Source organism: Diuraphis noxia, unplaced genomic scaffold (genome assembly GCF_037042655.1).
Source record: "Diuraphis noxia isolate RWA-SAM2 unplaced genomic scaffold, SU_Dnox_SAM2 contig0003, whole genome shotgun sequence".
Lineage (NCBI taxonomy): Eukaryota > Metazoa > Arthropoda > Insecta > Hemiptera > Aphididae > Diuraphis > Diuraphis noxia.
This window is the reverse complement of record NW_028301713.1, coordinates 59,824,038-59,844,772: the sequence shown is the minus strand read 5'-3', so window position 1 is coordinate 59,844,772 and position 20,735 is coordinate 59,824,038. Positions and strand designations below refer to the sequence as shown.

At 27.5% G+C, this 20,735-nt stretch overlaps 2 protein-coding genes across 2 annotated transcripts; both read right to left on the bottom strand.

The window, feature by feature from the left end:
- Nucleotides 1-8,872: 8,872 nt before the first annotated feature.
- Nucleotides 8,873-10,015, bottom strand: LOC149057611 (uncharacterized). Its single transcript, XM_089223678.1, has 3 exons — nt 9,805-10,015; nt 9,448-9,748; nt 8,873-9,344 (listed from the first exon to the last, which is right to left on the bottom strand). Exons 1-3 carry the CDS (start codon nt 10,013-10,015, stop codon nt 9,155-9,157), a joined length of 702 nt encoding a protein of 233 aa, XP_089079804.1. The 3' UTR covers nt 8,873-9,154.
- Nucleotides 9,929-10,764, bottom strand: LOC149057610 (uncharacterized). The gene is made up of 2 exons (XM_089223679.1): nt 10,126-10,764; nt 9,929-10,064 (listed from the first exon to the last, which is right to left on the bottom strand). The coding sequence occupies exon 1, from the start codon at nt 10,602-10,604 to the stop codon at nt 10,176-10,178; it is 429 nt and encodes a 142-aa protein (XP_089079805.1). The 5' UTR covers nt 10,605-10,764; the 3' UTR covers nt 9,929-10,064; nt 10,126-10,175.
- Nucleotides 10,765-20,735: the final 9,971 nt, after the last annotated feature.

The following is a 20,735-nucleotide window of genomic DNA, read 5'->3' as shown; positions in this document are numbered from 1 at the left end:
ATATGTAATAATGTGATTGATACTTCTTGTCTTTTATTTGATGTTTTTAATTATTCTGTCAAAATAAATTCTAGTAGGTAGATGGTGAATACCTAACTAACATATTATGTTGATAAATGAGCCATAATTTGAATATTATTAAGTTACCTAGTTAAATGTTGGCCAATTGCCAAACTACAAAGTATACGAATAAGTGAGATAATTCACCTAAAAAATAAAACATTTAAAACGATTGGCAGGTAAAAATTCTAATTTAATTTGAATTTGTGAGACAACTATTTTTTAGTCTTTGCCCATTTAAGACGATAAAGTAAATCTAATATTTTTAAACATTATTATAAGTTATAACTAATATTTATTAAATTTGCTAGTTACCATTTGTTTTAAATATAGTTTTCAAGTTATTTAATTTTGTATGCATTCATGCAATTTTTTTTACTTTTTCTTGCTATCAAATCTTTTTAGGTTTTGTTAATTTTAATTATAGTTAAATTAAAAGCATGTTTGAGATGTCAATTTAATGCTTTTATGGAAATCGTGTAATTATATTATTCTAGAGATGTCTCAATAGTTTGGCTATAGCATACTATAGTATTGTCCATTATGGGCCAAAAGTATGAATCAGAAAAAATCATAAAAAATAGATTTAATAATTGTATAAAAATATTGTTATTAATAAGTATTAATAATAGTATTATTAAGCTTATAAATAAAGTTTGAATTGACCATATTTAAAAAACTTATATTAGGTACTTATTTATTCATAAATTATATTTTTTTATAAGAATCAGTCAGCTAGTTTGGTACCTGATTTACGGATTTTCTTTAATATCTTAATTAAGTTTTTTTTTAGTTTTTTTTTTTATTCATGTGCATTACTCTTATACTTTTGCCTCTAATCCAAAATCGACCTTTAAAATGTTATGCTTGTTTTCATTTGTGCATTTAAATATTAAATATTTTTGCTTTTTACTTAATATAGGGTGCAGTATCGGTTTATACTACAACATACTTTCATAGTAATTTAACTTCAGTAACTATGTGAATATGGGATCATTGAGCTATATTACCAAATACTTGCATACATAATGGCACAATTAATATTATGGTACTGCTACGATGGTTATACACTATATTATATAGGTATACGCTATACATGATAAATTTGATATTTAATATAATGTATATATAACGTGCTATGCGTAACATAATATTATATATAGAGGATTTAAATGACTCTTCTAAACCATGACAATCGTAAATATTTTAAAAATCATAATACGTTTTTTGGTTTCGTATTGTTTATCGTTGGTGTGTGACAGAAATAGTTTTGAAAATTGATAAGTATAAATACGTAATGAAATTCACATCTTATGACTTTAAAAAATAAAATATTAATAATTATTATTAAATACAATAATAACCCTTATGTCATCTTACGGAATTTGGACGTAGTCCTACACCTTTAAACATGCTTGTGAAAAATAACTAGAACTACATGACAAACAATCATAGACATATTAATAACATTATTAATATGTAAATTCATACAATGCATTGCACAATGACCTAAAAATGTAGATACTACAAGTGGGCGGCCACCTATACGGCCACTGTCCCTTTTCGGACAGTATTTTTTTTATCAACATAATTACCTAGATGAGTGTGAAAAAATGATAAAATAAAACAATTGGCTATAAACTGCTATAACATATTACATTAATCGAATAAAAATTAATATAGTCATAATATCTAAATAACAATACTTAATTATGATTATAAAATATGCATTCATGAGTATGTCGATAGTTGAATAAAAATTAATAGAATCTTGTAAGACTAATATTTCTACAATGCCCGTAATATAATATAATTGTATATTAAATAAGATGTAAACGATAAGGTATAACATATTGGCATTACTCTATAGCAGGGATGGCGATCCTTTTTTTGATTTAGTGCCAAATTTTTGCAATAAAGGGTTTGACAATTTTTCACGTGCCCAATATAGTATTGTATTTTGCTACATACGTGATTATGTTTTGTATAAGAACTAAAAGTGCAATTTCAGTTCAAAAATACTTTTATTTTTTAATACTAAATATTTTGCGATGATACTGTTTATTTATCCATACTTAATACTAATTAAATTAAAAAAATAACTTTAGAAAAGATGATAGGTTGTAACAATTTGGAAATTATACCTTTTCAAATAATTTTGATTTGATACTTTTTAAAAAATAAATCATTATTTTATAAAAGTTCTTCAACTATGTTTCTTGTATTTTCTTTTGGAAAACCGAGTAATTTAAAAAGGGCCATATAAACTTATTGAAGAAGAAATTTTTCTTTTCACTTATTGGGGTCGAAACTTGTAAGGAACAATAATATTACATCCTCTTATATTTCCGTAAGGCGTATGTTAAGAGGATAAGAATTATGTTGAGAACCTATTTCATATTTGTACCTACTTATTAATAAAAAAGAATAATTTTAAAACATTTTCTTCGTCATATAAATAATAGTATAATACACATATAATACATATATATATATTAATTCTATTAACTTAAAATAATTGAGACAAGTTAGATTCTGCCCTTTTTTCTTATATATATTCTAATTATCTAATTATTATAAATTAGTAAAGACTTAAAAAATTTAATTTAGAAATGTATAATATAATATTTAGTTTGAAGTATTAAAGTAGTATTCAAAGCATTAATATTTATATTAGTAAATCTTGACATCCAGTAAACTTTATTAATAAACATATTGTTTCACAAAGAAAAATTAATGTTTTAATTAAGTAATCTTTCTCCCTAATATAATATGCGAATCACTATATATAGTGTTGGGTTATAAAACCGTATAGTAATTTAAGATATAATATGATTATTTAAATGTAAAAATTTTGATAATTTCAGGTGACACATTTCTCCAAACTAGATTGCCATTTTAATGAGCCTGAAGAGGATTAATTAATAATCGATAACATATTTGCATTGTCTGCAGTTTGTAAATAATAACAGGGTATTTACTGAGCTGTCTGAAGTATTAGGTAAATCATTAAAGACTCCATAGTATAAGTTCAAGTATATCGAAAAGTTATCATTTAGGCCCTCTGTTCATGTTATTAATTCTATTTATTAAAGATTTCCTTGGTATAATACCTATATATTACACGAATACATGGATCAGCGTCAAAATTATTTAACATTAAAATGATTAACAGGGGGCTTAAATGAAAAGCGCATGGTACACCTGAGCTTACTAATATATTAGTTGTAGTGCAGAATGTACATTTTACAGCTTTAGTGTAAAAATTCAAATTAAATTTATTCCAATTAAAACAGTATTTAATATATATATATTTATGGAGGGGGTTTCATCGGGGGCGGAACGATAATATAATATTTGATGCTTAGTTGGAAACCAAAAGTATTGTTTTTGAAATATTGTCAATAGATTATTAGAATTTAGTACGAGAGATAGCCGTCAATATTATTTTTAGATCACTCGTTTGCTAGAACATCAAATTAAAACCGTCGATCATATTGTTATAAACTATGTTGAACCAAACAGGAAGATTTCGAATCGTGTAATTGACCTGACTCGGAACTCTGATAGTGGACGATGCTGTTTCACAGTGATTTTGACGGGCGGGGATGGGGTTGGTGCGATTAGGCGATTAAATGGGAGACGGCGTATTTCGGTGAAACATAAATCGCGCATTTGGTTCGTGACAAACGGCTGTTGTAAACATCGCAATGTATAGGTATACCCTCTCCGAAGACCATTTACTAATGCTAATTGATAGCATTGGATTACACCTGATCGATTGAAAGCCATTTTGACAGATAGGAAGTTGAAGATTTGTCGATCTATTATGTCGACTGATCTATACCACCCTAATGTATTTGCTTATATGTATATATAATCGTGTGTAATGTAACAACGTTACGAGCTATAGTCATTTGGGCAGAACTTTTGAAATCGTCGTCGTCGTCGTCGTGTACCTAGTCTTGAAATCTCCGAATAAATAATAATTAGTGATTATTATATCTGATATCTTAAATAATAAGTTTAAAACATTTTTATTTTATAAGATTACTTAATAGCGAGTAAATTTTACAATTTAATTATTGTATTATATTTTTGGGCTTATAAGTTGTATTTAATACAAATAGTTTACATTGTGACCATCATTTTAGTAACGTACCTATATAAAAACATTATTGATGTTTAATTATGTGAGTTCCTATATGGCGTTAATAAATTTATATTATTCATCTCAAAATATACAATAACAAAACAAAAGTAATCATAACTAGATGCCTATAGTCACTAGTCAGTTACATTTAGATACTCAAATATCGTAATCAATAATTTATAATTCTAAAAATGTTAGTATACAACCCGACTGTTCCCTAAAAATCGTTATTATTAGTCAATTATTCTGCAGTCAGCTTATAATAAATTATAATACCAACTACTTACTTGAGATATGTTTCCTTATCTGAACAATCTCGGTCAAGAATATCAACGAAAAATATTAAATGTTATTGATTCCCTAGAAAAACTTTAGACATTTACAACAAAAAGTCTAGTTTTCATATCACTTTTGATTTTGTGTCATTTGCCATTCACTCGATTTATAGTAATGTGGGTTTGAGATTTTTCTTCTTGACCAGCTAAAAATATACAATATTTTAATGTAAACTAGTCTCGTAGATATTTTACATTGCAACTTTTTCCATGATTCATTTTAAATGTTCTGTGTATCACTTTTTGAACCAAAAAATAAATAAATAAATAAAAAGTTAATATATGGTGAAGAAGGTTTACCACTTTTTACCGCTTATATCTCTGTCCAACATGAACTCTCTTTGTTCAACAACATTCAATATACACTCTAATAAATTGAAAATATAACACTAAACTATCACATTTTACTTAAAACCAAAACAAAATCAAATCATTGATAATCTATAATATAATGATGTATGGTTTTCCGTGAAGACAAATTATACAAAAAGTTATCTTGAATATAAACTTTTTAAAAAGGCGAAGAACTGCGATTTCAGCAAAGTATTTTATAGTTGTGCAAACTTGATCGAAATATAAACTCGCATTATGAATTACAATAACTTTTTCTGTTATAAGTCATAACTGTAATATACACAATTTAATGTACCTATACCTAATATTAAACTAGTTCATTATAAAATGTTAAAATTAGCGTAACATTTGTTTTTTTTAAATTAATTGTTGTTAATCTAAAAATATTTATAAATGTTGTTAGGATACCATCAATGAAATAGTCTGTAGTTTTAAAAATGCTTGTATTTTTATATTTTTATGAATAAATTATAAATATATTTAGTATAAACTTATATATTTTTTTGGTTATTGTTGTCTATTCTTTAAATGTACAAATATTTAATTTCATTAGCGATAAGTTTAGATGACTTAATGTCAGTGAAAATTTAATAAACAAATAAATAATAAAAATAAAAATAAATAAACGTATTACTATTATTTTTGTACTGTCCGAATTAAGTTTTTTTGTTAGTACGAGTACATTTTTCGTCTTTTTACTTCATACTATGTTTACATTTTGAGAGAAAATTATTAATCTTCAATTATTATTGATATTAAATAGGTAAATAAAATAAAATATATTTTGTTTTTATTTGTTAATAAAGGCAAATATTTATTAATTATAGTCGTTATTAGTAACATATTGAACCGTAGAATTTCAATTTATTCACTATCTTGTGATCCGAAATTAATTTATCTTTTATAAATAATAATATTCTCAATGTATTTTTTGCTGCTACTGTATTTTGTTCAACTTGACTAATAAATAATCTGAAATTTCGTAGCATTATCTTTTCACTACAAAGTTTTAATAAAGCTTCAAAAGCGTCACTAGACTAAGGAAAGACACGGTGAGTATAAATGCGGCTGTTTTTTCGATGGTGGCGAATGAATAACTTTCTACAGTATAGTAATATATAGTGTACTGCAGGTCGGTGAAAAAAATCACCGATAAGACTCTTTTGATTTTAATTAATACTCACTGATCCCTTTTATTTATTTCTGATAAATATATATACAGAATAGAGCGCCTACTGATGAGGGCATGGGAAGGCAAAGAGTTGGTTACACGTAAAACTGGTGATAGGATCCACGACCCTTTGGAGATCCGGTGACCGGAACAAATCCTTTTGTCTGCTGTGTAAAACCTATCAGAATAGACGCAAAGAGTACACCTACTCGCCCGTTCTATTTTCGCATCGCTTACATTAACAAGCTCGGACGCATCCAAATATTATTTATTATGGTAATATAAACCTGGAGCTATAATATCAGAAAGTAGAGCATCGTTAATCGGGGATTACATATTTCCCAACGGCCAGCCAATATGTGTACTGAAGATTGAACACTTAAGAGGCATTTTACTTAAACATTGAAACGACAGTGATGTGAGGACTAAAAAGGATTAGGTCTTTTAATCCATTACATAATTTTCATTAAAAGTTAGTTTGTTTAATGTCCACAGAAAACAGATGCTCATTAGATAAGTACTTAAAAAGTTATCTATTAAATGTTAACTAAAATAATAAATTATTGTCGATTGATTCGATTTAGAACTAACTAATAAATAATAGTTTAATACAATTTAGACGATAACTATATAAAAAGTTTAAAATTTTTATTACTTATATTATAATTTTTTATACATTTGTATGTGAAAAAATAAATGCACAATTGTTTATAAAACAAGTTTATTTTTAATGACAGTTGCTCCGGTCAAATTTAAAAATTAATCTGAATGATAGTGCTTATTAAATCTGTTTAAATTGTAACAAATTGTTACAAAGTAAATTGGAACGAAATGCTACTCGCACTACAAGAAATAGGTGTTGAGCAACAAGACCTAAGAATTATTCACAGTCTGTATAAAAATCAGACAGCTTGCATTAAAAAAGGAGAAATCACAACTAACGCTCAAATTAAAAAAAGAGTTTGACAAGGGTGTCCGTTATCACCACCACTTTTTAATTGCTGTATCGAAAAAGTTATAAATATAGTGAAAGGAAAGCTAACAAGACTAAATATTGGAATCAAAATTGGAGGAGAAGTCGTTTAATTATACGATTTGTCGATGACATTGTGGCAGTGTTTTTAAAGTTCCTTTTATATAAGAACTCGTTCAATTCCTCGTTCCTATAAAAAAAGGAACTCGTTCTTTTCCTTGTTCCTCTAAAAAAGTATCTGGTTCTTACCTTGGTTTACATTAATACTTTATACAATTATTTTAATATTCATCCTACATATTTTAATTTTAAGTACAATTTATGTGTACAAAATATGATTTCAAATATTTCTCAACAAGTAAATATATATTATATACATTACTTATAGGTATACCTAAAATGTACTTAAAACCCTAACATTCACTTGATTGATTCACTTGATATATTATAATAATACTATTATAATATATCAATAGTAATATTAAATATACTAATATTTCACGTTTTCACTGTTGTTTTTTGTTTATATCATTCGTTGAACTGGTTGTTGAGTGATTGGTTTACGTATAAACATTGATTGTAAATACTAATATACGTATAACGGTATAACACTATAACGTAATATACGGGATTTATAAATAGACAAAAAGAAATACCGGGCTTGCGTCCGTTCTGATATTTGAGTAGGTATTTCGTTATCACTTATCAGTCGTCTATTATTGACTATTATATTATAGATTAAAAATTAGAAAAGTAAACAAAATTTTTCTCACAAAATGTTTTTTAAAACATTTGTGAAAAGAACAAAATAATTATAATATTTACTACGTTCCTATTCCTAAAAATAAGGAATTAATTCACGTTCCTATTCCTTTAAAAAAGAATGGAATTCATTAATTCCTTCGTTCCTCTAAAATGGAACAAAAACACTGAAAAACGTACGACTTTGGAATTGGTCGAATTAAATAATTCGAATTTTAATCGTGTTTTTAAAAACGCAAATACCTAGATATTATTCACCAATTGAATTGTGTCAGTTTGTACAGCGTGGCTTGGATTCTACTCAATGTGACACTTTACAACCGAATATACATATTGGTATATATCCTGTGCATAAAATGACAACAACTTCAAATACAGTAGTACCACAAGATTACACTGATGTAGAATGTACATGGGACATATTTACTGAAATGGAAGTTGCTTTTGGTTTTCCAAATCATTTTACTCAATTCGACGAACCTCATATATTACCTGAGCATACATTATACACTTTCAATTCCAATGATGATTATTATTATCACAAAGGGTTATCGTCATTTGATAATTGATATATAACACCTATACACACCACTACAACACCTCCATTAAAAACGGTGCCGACTGCCACTTATATGTGCGTAGTCTATCGGCGAACAAAGGATCGTTACAAATTGATAAATAATTATTAGTAAGTAAAATAATAGGTGGTCCTTGTAAAGGTTGATCTCCTTTATATTTAACATGAACACGTGTGGTATCACCACCTTATAACTCTTTCATTTTTTTGATATGATATTGTTCATAATTTGGTTCGTTCCAAATTACAATTCGTTTGCCCGCACCGTCAGCCCAAGTAAAATTATTATTTTTATTAGCCGTACCGAATATACCGTAATTAATGAAAAAAGACGCTACTGCATCAAAAAAATAATTTTTTCCCGCGGATGGCGCGCTATATATACACAAAGAATTTAGTTTTGGAATATTTTTATCAACTATATTATACAATGTTTGTAAAAAATTAAATACATCATTTTTATTATTTTGAAATTGATACATTAAAAGTTCATTAGCAACATTAATCGATTTTTCGACGGAATAATATATATTAGTTTCTGTGCGCGCATAACCATTAAAATATGGTTTAACTCCAGTTGTATGATAATATGTATTAAAATCAAAAATATTCCAACCACGTAATATCAAACACCAATTTCTTAATGCTATTCGGACACACCTATCATTTTCTTCTAATTTGTTTAAATAAGGATTATATACAAACTCGTCAATATTAATAAATGCATCAGGGGGACATGTAGGATAATATTTAAGAAGATCTTCGATATTCATAGGAAACTTGTATTCGCTGTCGACTCCGTTTTCCTGTTGGGCTGTCTTGAGACGTCGTCCAATATGCCCCCTGCCACCCGCATCGCCACTGCGTAATGCGGACTTCCTTCCGAAAATGTCCCAAGAGCCCGAGTCGAGGCATGTTTCCACCAGTCCTTCTTTTGAATGTATTGAATTTTCTGACGACTAAAAATATACATAAAAAAAAATATATATATATAAATGTATAAAATATAATAACTAAATATATAATTAATGTTATATATAAATATTACATATTTTGACTTACGGAAAGATTTCTAATTTGATTATATAATCTTTCATCGGCACCTGGGAGACACACTTTTTTTGCGATGCGCCCGTTAGTACAAAAATATCGCACAATAGCCTCCCAGTCGCTACTTCCGAGGTTGCACGCATAAATGCGTCCTCGAATGTGTTAACGTCTATATTTTCGGAAATCTGTACATCGTTGGATCCATGCGCAACGGCAAGCTTGGTTTGCCTGATTACAGGCGTGGGCGATGTGGACATGATCGTTGTGTTGTGAGACAATAATGAATGGCTGGACGCGGTAGAACTCGATATACCTAAAAAATTTAATATTATTATAATGTAAAATTAAAAAATAAAATGTAATATTCACCTGCATATGTCATCAATGAATCGAATAATTCCATCGCGTCCAGGTGGCACAACAACATCGGAGACGTATGCCACATTTCCGTGCCAACTGTAATTAACACATTTATCGGCAGCTCGCTGTATGATGTTCGTATCCTCTGTCGTAAAGTGGTCAACAGTTTTGTATAATTCTCGATCACTGGACTGAAGTTGGTAGTTTCCATTTCCTCCATCGCCGTCACTGTCTCCTGTATATAACTCGTCCATTTCTTCGGGTGTAGACTATAAAATAAAATAAAATAATAAATTATTTGACACATAAGTAAAATTAATCAATAATTACACTTCGTTGAACTGTTTCTTCATTGTAATAGCTAACATCAACACAATGAGTCAATGACAGTTAGTGGGTAAAACATAGGCACATCCTCTGTTACTTGTATGTCGTACACTATCGTCATCAATTCGAAAAAAGTCCCCGAATCCCGGAGATTTTTGCCGATATTCATTTTCACCAATTTTTCTAATTGAACTATCGGTAATTTCAATAACTCCTGTCTCCTTTGCTCCCCCTTCGAAATCTGATTCGTCGGAGTATCTTGGATCGTCACAACTGGAACCATCGGAGTCTCCATATTCGTCTTTTGATTTTGTTTTTGTTTTTTTGTTGTACATCGCAATTCTAAATTTTGTTGTACCTGATTGATATTGCGCTTTATCGTAACTTTTGCGTTTTTCAGTTGTTGCTCCTTCTCCATTTATTTCTCCTACTTCTCTAAAAAATCTACTAAGGCTGATGTTGGTTTGAATATTTGACTGCATTCCGGTAAATCAGTGTGATTGAAATATCCAGATTCGAAATCGCTATTGTGCTGCATTATAAATAATTTATTATAACGAAAATAAAATAAAAATATTAAATATTATTACGTCAAGAATAAGTTACGTAGTACCTAATATATAAAACCACACTGAAATTACGACGACGACAAATCGTATTGTATATTAAATTTGTACAAAGGTATATACATATATTTAACATAGACAACAAATTCAGAGATCAGCAGATTAAGTAGAACAACGTACATTATTTAAATAAATAGGTGTTGCATAACAAACAACGTAATGTTATTGTTATTACTACTAATATTATATATATATATATATATATATATTGTGATTAAAAAATCGAGCTTGGTGCTTGCCCAAAATATAAATGTACATTTATATTTCCGACTACTACAACTACGACGACAGGCGCGGGACCCATCCCGCCCCATACGCAGTCATATACAAGTCGTATAATAGGTATAGGTATCTATATATTATACTATATATGTCACGTTTTATTCGTAAATTACACTCAATCTTGACCACCTTTCGTATTTTTTTTATTTTTTTTTCTTTCAGCTCTATACCAATATTATATAATTACAAACACGTTTAATTATCCGGGTATGGGAGTTTAAATTATAAAAACTGTTCAACACATTTTCGATTTTAAAGAATATTTGATAGAAAATTTTTTAAATTAAAAATAAAATATATATTATTAATCATCATCATAAAAATGTGTGGTATTGACATAATTTTATTTGTATAGACTAATAGACTACCAGTGATCACGTATAGAACATGGCCTAAGTCAAATTCTATGTGACCCAACATGGACCAATCCACCTTTAATTGTTCATTTATGGCAGAAAAATATTTTTGATATTATAAAAAAAGTTATGGTTTCAAAATAATGTATATTTATCATTAGATGCGGTTAATTTCCATAAGTTTCTGAATGTATGTCGTATTTGTATGTATAGTGATAAAAAGGATAAAAACTGATAATCGAAAATATTGTCACTAAACTTAGGTAGGTACCTACTCGAGTAAATTACACTATAAAGTATAAAGTCACTATGATCATTACCCACAGGTCATTAAAAGCAAATGATAAAGTGATTTGCAGTACAAAAAAAACAATGTTTATTTAGGTTTAAATATAGTTTTAGATTTTTGACCAAGGAATAAAAGGACATTCAAAGGAGTTAGTTAGTAGCAGCAAGACTCATGCTTTGACGACAAGTGTATAAAAATATTTTACTACCTATATAGTATATATATATATTGTAATTGTTTATAATTTATATATGTATACAGTGTATTTTGTATTTTTCCAACAAAAGGCTTCTTTCCACCAGAGAACCTGTCAAAAACACAGTGCGTAGTATAAAGAGGAAAAACCCGTTTGTGACGATTTATTACAACACACGATACTTTTGTGTAAGTGATAAAATATTGCATTTTATGACTGGCTGTGATTAAAATCAACAATATTTTCTTCTGAAATTTTATTTTATCGTTTAAATCGATGAATAAATCGATTAACATTTAACATAAAAGAGAAATTTGTATTTTTAACATGAGTACATTTATGTTTTTTTTTTTTTATTGAGTAACTCAAAAATTAGTAAGTAGTAACCACTAACCGTAAACATTAAATTTGAAATTTTTACCAAATATTTATATTATCATTTTTATGGTATTATATGATAAAATTTTCAAAATATTGCGACTCTTGAGCTATTTATTGCCTTGAGAAATTTTTTTAAAATTATTCTGGATAAAATATTTCTCACATAGCAAAGAAGTTTGAACATTTAATACAATGTTTCTCATAAGTTTTTTTAAAGGAAATTAAGAAAACATTAAAGATTGAATGTACAATGTAATTTGAATGTTTATTTTTTGTATGCATTTAAGATTAAAATTTCGAAAATTTTCAAATTATTTTCAGTTAGAAATTAAAAAAAAAAATGGTTTTCATTGTTAACATTAAACATTTTAATGGAAGATTATCCACAAAATTTTTACTCAAGGCAAAAATTAAGGTTACCTCAAAGTAACATTCATTTTTTATGAGTGTTTGAATGTAAACATTTTATGATATTGGTTTTTCACCAGTAAATTAAATTACTTCCATATATTGATTTATAGTACTTGGTTGTAATTCAATATATGGTAACATTTTCTAACTGTTTTGACTGTTTTTGAGCTATTTTACTCATGAGAAATGTTGTAAATTAGTTTTCAATTAGAAATTCGTAGAAGTGTAACTTCTGACAGCTAACATTAGAAAATTAAATATAAAATTCCCTACAAGTTTGGATGCACGTAAATTGCAACTTGTATTTTTCAGGGTAATAGGTACCTATTCAGGCATTCAGTTAATTAAATTAATCGGTATTCTACATTAACATTAAACGGTAAAACGGAATGAAAATAAACACTAAACGATAATAATGTGATTTAGGTATACTGTATACTGGTATATCGTATACCTACATTACTATTTATCTAACTATTTACTATTTATACCTAGTAATATCTTATTGTTTTATTACTTATTTTAGATTCATCAACAATTAGTGAATAATATTAATATTATAGGTACCTCATCAGTAATTTGGTATAATTGTATAAATTATATTCTATGAATCTATACGTTTATTATATTTATATTAATAAATGTTATTATTTTTTTAAATAACTATAATACAACAAATTATTCTTGGAAGTACCAACTATAAGGATAGAGAATTATTATGATTATAATATTTTTTTGTAAGGAGAACCCGCGGCAACATAGGCCATTGTGTGTGGGGTGGTACGGTAGGGGTTATTTTTGTATATTTGTTTGTAGGTATTTAAGTGGGTAAGGTTGTAACACGAGTTTGTGTATGTGTGGCAAGGATATGTTGCTAAAAATCCCGGGTGGTCACCCATCCGGGAGCTAGCAACTGCGGCCGGTACGTACGCTCAGTGCGTTTCCGCAGATTGAGCGTACGACCGCGCCTCACCAAGCCACGATTATAATATTATTTCAACGAAAACCATATTATTTTTATTTGTGTAAAATTTTTATGAAAAATAATAATTAATAAAATGGACTTTGTGGTATTTAAATACAAGTAAAATTTAAATGCATCCGTATTATGTTTAATATATAATTTTGTAATTTTTCTTTATATATTTTTAAGAAAGCACCTAAAAGATATAAAAATAATAGGATGAAAGACATAGATGGAGTTAGAGACAGTAAGAGACAGACAGATAGAGAATTAAAATTAGATATTATAATATTTTTTTGTTATGAGTATAAATGTATATGAACATTAATATGGATAGGCCATATATTTATAATGGATGGCCACTTCAAATATATCCATGTTTGAAACGTTGGATGTTAAATTAAATTTAATTTCTTATAAAATTTTTCATGAATCTACAATATAATTTGTTTAAACATTATATACTTGGTTATACGGTTATTAGATCACAGTAAAAAAAAAAAAAAAATGACGACAGTGCACAATTTTAATTTCTTATTCATAAATAGAATATTTTTCGAAGTAATTTGATGTATAAAAATCATATTTCGGACGAGTAGTTTACGATTTACACGATGATCAAAGTGTAGTGATCCCCCAAAAATATTGATCTACGAATCCATTCATCAACACTTAAAATAACTATTTAACTAATAAACTAAGTACTTTTGCAAACATTTTAGATATCGAAGCACTCTGAATAACATTTATATTTATGAATAAAAAATATGTTGTCGTTAAAAGAATAAACATTTAAAAAGTAGTAAAAACAATTTTTTTCGAAAAATGTTGTTTGTAACAACTTAAAATTATGTGATTTAAACATTTTCGAAAACGTTAGTGTTCTCTGTAATAGTGAGCATCTAACGTTAAATGGCTTTACCACGTATATATTATGTGCATAATAACACTGCTATAATAACCAATACGCAGTTGTGGCAGAACCATTTTCCGATTGTATTACTCTCTATACGGTCTGTGTGATCGGATCAAACGACAGATTTCCTAAAACAATAAACTTAATAATATTATAAGGAACACACGTTCAACATTGACATCACTGTATATAGCGTTCTCAGGGTGGAAGTATAACCGTCAATTGGACGAAATTCATTCGCCAATACGACCGATGGCTGTCAAAATGGTAACTTGGGTCGGATGAGGTGATGCGTATAGTAATACGACAATATATATGTAGCAGCGGTAATACTAATACATATTATATATATTATATATAATCGTGTGTGAATATAATTGGAGTGCTGCGAGTTTTTGCCGTTTGCTAAATCCACGTGCGAAGCCGCAGGGTTATAAAAATCACGAATTATAACTAAATACTAAAATGTGTTATTTCACTCAAAAAAGGTGTAGATATAATCGCAAGAAGATAGAATAGAAAACAGAAACAAAAATCAAAAGTGACCGTCATTTATCGATATATTATTGTAGACATTATCGAATATCTATAGTATTCCAGTAGGTATCAGGTGAATGAGTGTGATTGACGGTTGTAGTCGATTTTGAAAGGCAAAAATTTTGTTTTACTGTTATTGAAATGAGCTAATGAGTTTTTTAGTAAATACTAAATACTATAGACCTATAAAAATGTCGTTGATCAATACATCTACTAATGACTCTAAATATATGTATAATAGAATTTGGTTTCGTATTCATATTCTGTTAACCGTGTTGCTGTTTGAAATAATCAGAGTATACAATTAATTAGCAAATTATTTTGTAGTTTAAATAGTGTAGTTTAGTTAACGTGTTAATGAGTATAAATCATAATTAATGCACATGTTTATTGTAGGTGGACTTTAACGTGAATTATGAATATTTAAATTAAAGAAAGAATTAACATACAATTAAAATGCCATTGAAATTAGCTTACGGATACATGAGACAGTAGGTATTTAATATTTTTTTCCAGCAGGTTTGTGTTTAAAATTTCCGCATTTATAACTGTATGGAAAGTATGCATCCTTTTTTTTAAATCGTTTAAATAAGAGTGGTATGAGGGTGGTGCAATAGATATGAAAGCATTTTTGTCGCGGGTCGTTTAAAATGAAAAACTAACGAAAATACGAGGTGAAAAAAATGTATATGAAATTACCATGCCCAGGTTATTAAAGTTTGACGGTATTTTTTGCAATCCACCCCAGCCAACGTTGTTTAATTTGAAGCTAAATCCTGACTTACATTTTTATTTTTTCACATTTATTTTGTTAATGGCCTAGTTCTTTTCTTTGCACAGTGATTAACAAAGAGCGATTATCAAGCAAAATATATTAAATTTTTCAGATTTGAATACTTTTAATATTATTATTATTATACATAGGTAGTTTTCTAAAGTGATAAGTGCCTCGACATAGTTGTTTTCTATAGAGTTCAATAGAGTTAACATTTTATGGAAAATTCATTTATTTTTAATACTTTTTAAGTTGAAATATATTTAACTCAAATTAAATTATTCGACTATATTTTAGTATGAATTACGGATTATTCAAACATCTTTTTTCCGCTGTGAATTGGATTTAATATTAAATTATTGTATTGATTAATTATAACAAATCATAAAATAAATATTATCCACTTAATTTTAGGAAAAAAATGCTTCGTGATCTATAATAGTTTTAATTCCATTAAATTATTTAAGTTCTAAAATGATTGAAGTATAAAATATTTAAAACTTTTATAATTGTATGTTAACATTGTTAACGTTTGCAGCATATTGCTCAACAATTTTGAAGTTTATCATGTGATACATTTACAGCTATATCTTTACCATACATATATATATATATACTTATATAAAACGGGTGTTCATTATGAAACAAACTGTATACTTGGGATTGTGTGTGCATGATATGTAATTCTCACTTGACTCAAGAGCTGAACAGCGTTAAGTATAAGTACTTACAATTAGGTGAAAAGTCCTTTTTAACTCATTCTGCGTAAAATGCTATATATTATTTTCGTTATCCGGTACTTTTATAATGACTAGAATATAGTTTATTCTTATGAAATGTGAGATTTTTTACCGTACACTCTCTATTTAAAACTGTTTTTACAACTTATAAAATTAAAATAAACAAATTGAACATTTAAAACCTGTTAAATGGCTCTACAATTTAACATAAAATTATATTTAATCAACACTGCACATTCGATTTAATGGTTCGCCTATTATACAAAGTTTCGACGATGTGATTGATATTTAAAAATATATGCCCATATTTAATTAAAATAAATAAATACATTTTACATATTTTGTCTTATAGATACTATTATTTGTTATTTATCAATCGTTATTTTAATTTTGATTATTTATATCCATTTAAGAGTTTTTAAATCGCTATTAAACAATTATAAATTATGTTTTTACAGAGAGCTTATTTTAGATTGAACCTAGCATGAAACAATTCTTAAAAGAGGCACATGATTATTACGACGTACTATATATACATACGAGTAATATAAGTAGAGCAAAGGTAATTGTTTTCTCGAAAACTTTCCAAGTACTTCACAATTTACATGCCATCAAGTCAAACGTCGTATACGGTGCCTACATATTATACCACAAGGGTTGAGAGGATTTACGAATTTCAGGATATTCACTATAGGGGTAAAAGGTTTTTGTTGATAAAGCAGAAGGAGGATTGTACGAAGAAGAAAAAAAAATAAACGTACAATGACGAATATTTACAGGAATAAAACTTTCAGACCTTTACAACAGCCCGTTCAATGCACCACCGGCGTCGAATAATTTGTTACAAGGAAAATGTTTCACGTCTGTTTACGCCTGTAGTATTTGCCTGCACATGAAATACCACAAATATCCTAACATTTTTTTATTATTTTTTTCTCATCAAGTTTTCTACAGAAACCCGGAAGACATGAATCGTATTACAAGAAAATACTTAACAAATCTCTTTCAAAGTGAAAAAAAGTTAGGACTTCTGCGTGTCGGTATCGGATATATACATACAACATAGGTATTTCACATAATATGATACAGAAATATTAACTTAATTTACCTACATTTGAAATTATAATAATTTTACTATAAAATATTCTATGAAATTGTTTTGTATATCTAAAATACAACTAGAATTAATTTTATAAATATTAAATACAATTTATTCCATCATAACATTCGTGTTATTGTATTTCCATAAATAGTAAGTAGGTACCTACCTATTTTTTGAGAGAAAAATTAAGTTTGTTTTTAATTTACTTACATTTTAGATTTTAAAATAATGTTTAATACGATTACGATTCCCACTTAATTTTATATTTTATACATTAAATAGATCTATAACTGATTGAACTAAAAGAAAAAATATAGGGTTTGAAGAGTGTTGTTGGTCATAAATGTGTTTATACTGTCATAGAAAAATATCAAAGCAGTGGCTTTACTTTTTTTTTACGAAAATTAAATTTGTTATACGTAAAAATAGAACTTATAATATAAAATATAAATTTCGAAATTTGTAAAAAAACTTATGTTGGCTTAAATTTTATGTTGATTCTCTTAAAGAGAATAAGTATAAAAGTCAATGTAAGTGGACGATGAGGATATGAACTAAATAACAATCAAATATTATAGAGCAAGTTGTATTTAGTGAATGGGCTATTCCAGTGGTAGTATTTTGAAAAAAGGAAATGGTATTGGTTTGTGTGGGGGTTTTATTGAATCTGAATTATAATATTGAATGTACCCATTACTAACCTGCACTGCTTTAATTTGAGGACATTTTCCTATCTGTAGCAGGTGGTACTCGTTTTTCAATCTTAGATTTACCAAACATATTTTTTATTTATTATTATTATTATTTTTTTTAATTATCCCGTGGCAACTAAGGCCATTGGGAAGGGGGTAGTACTGTAGGTTTTTATGGAACTGTAGGAATTTTTAATTTTTTATGTGTGACCGTAGTAAAATATGACGATGAACAATCATAAGGGTTTGTTTAGATTCCTGGTTTATCATTTGGGGTAGCTAACACCTAGATCTTTAAAAAAATATTCATGAATAAATTACTAAAGGTATTCTTGGGCATGCTTGTAACTTAGAATATTATATTATTATTACTATTTCAGAGTTAATTTTAGTCATTGCGTGTTATACTTAGAAAGAGCTTTGACATTTTTAATTATGTATAAAGTCAGTTGATTTAAAAAAATTTAAATATCTCATTTCACTGTTAATTAATTATAAGGATATGAATTAAGTAAGAAAGGGATTAAATCTTTCGAGACTAATGTAAGACTGTATTTGAAGCACCAGAGCTAACAAATATGACGCAGTTACGATCGTTTATAATATGATGTTGATAAATATTATTATAAATTATAACACATTTTTTTCTTCAAATGTTGCCTCTGCGCTAAGATCCATTTATGATTCACAGTAAAAATGTAGTAATTTAGTATGGTAAAATAGTTGTCAAGAAGCTTTAGAGAGAAGTAAAGAAATGTTGGTGAATAGTCCCATTTCGATGCATTTCTCTTCACGACGTGCTGACAGCAATGACTTGACGAAGCCAGCGAACGACATCACTTGCATAATAGCAGAATACGAGTTTGTCCTATAGTCATGATGATGTTCCACCAGCGTTAGTTATTTTCTGTTCCAACGCGTCATGAAATTTTGCGTTAATTTGAGTACTTCGTACTTGTGATGTTTTTGAAATTAGTGAAATATGATTATTCATACTTAACGTTGGCGTTTTCATTCTTTTGTCGTGTGCAATGATAATTATTGCAATAAGTACCATTGATGGTATTTAAGTGGTTGGTTCGTCGACGGCAATAAATACTTAAGTCGTAGATCACATAATATTATGATCGTGGCTTAAAATAAATCCGATGTTATAATTATGCATTATCAAAAATCATATTCGTATACATATTTTATAGAAATCAGGTATTTAAAAAAAAAAAAAAATTAAATGATAAAAATAATGTGTAGCCGCTGGGTTACTCTTTTTATCCAGTAATAAAATTCATGTCATACTTATTATAGCTTATATTCTTATTGTAAAAACTAATTTACAGATTGTATACAGGGTGATTCTTTTATCAAACAACACTTATATGGTGTTCGTGTGTAATACCACCTAACATACACCTATAACACACAAACACCACCCAAAACCACCTAACTTTGGGATGCTATATCTTGTAAACGGATTAACGAAATTGAAAATTAAAACGTGAAAATTCATTGAAAAAATAGCCTTTTTAGTTTATGACATTTTAAGTATAGGTTGTCATTTGAAAATCAAAAGTTGATAATAGATTACCTGATAAATATAAGGGTGAAAATATTTAAAAAATATATATAGTTCTAGAACAAGATGGATGTAAAATTTTGAAAAAAAAAAAATTGAAAAATGTCAATAGTTTTTGAAATAATGAGCGTTGTTTGATAAAAGAATCACCCTGTATATTTTAATAAAAATAATAATAAAAATTGTCAACGTGTTATTTATCTTATATAATATGTGATATAGTTTGGTAATTTTAAATTCAAATAATAGATTACTTATTATAGTCGCATAGTTATTTAACTCTTGGTTTAACTTTACTTATTGAACCTTAAAACAATATTTAATAAATTATCATTATAAACTGAGATATTGAAAAAATTACAAAGGTAATTGATATTCAATAAGAATTTGAATTTCCGATTGTATTGCGATAAGAATCTAGCATTATAAATTATAGTATACAAAAATAATAAATATATGTATCTAAGTATTATTTTAAATATTGGTACGCATCATATAGGCGCCTACATAATATTATATATTTATAATTTAGAAATTATTTATAGTGTACCTATATACTTTAAACAGTAAGCACTATATATCAATAAATATCTAAAAGAAATGTTAAGCGATACAAATTTAATTTCGTTTAATCTATTGTTTTTGTTAAAGAAAAAGTATCACTTTAAAAAAAAAAAACACTTAAATTTACTAAATGAAGAGATTTAAAGTTGTATTATGTTTCAACATAGGTAGGTAATTAAATTTTCAGGGATTTAAGATACAATCTTAAC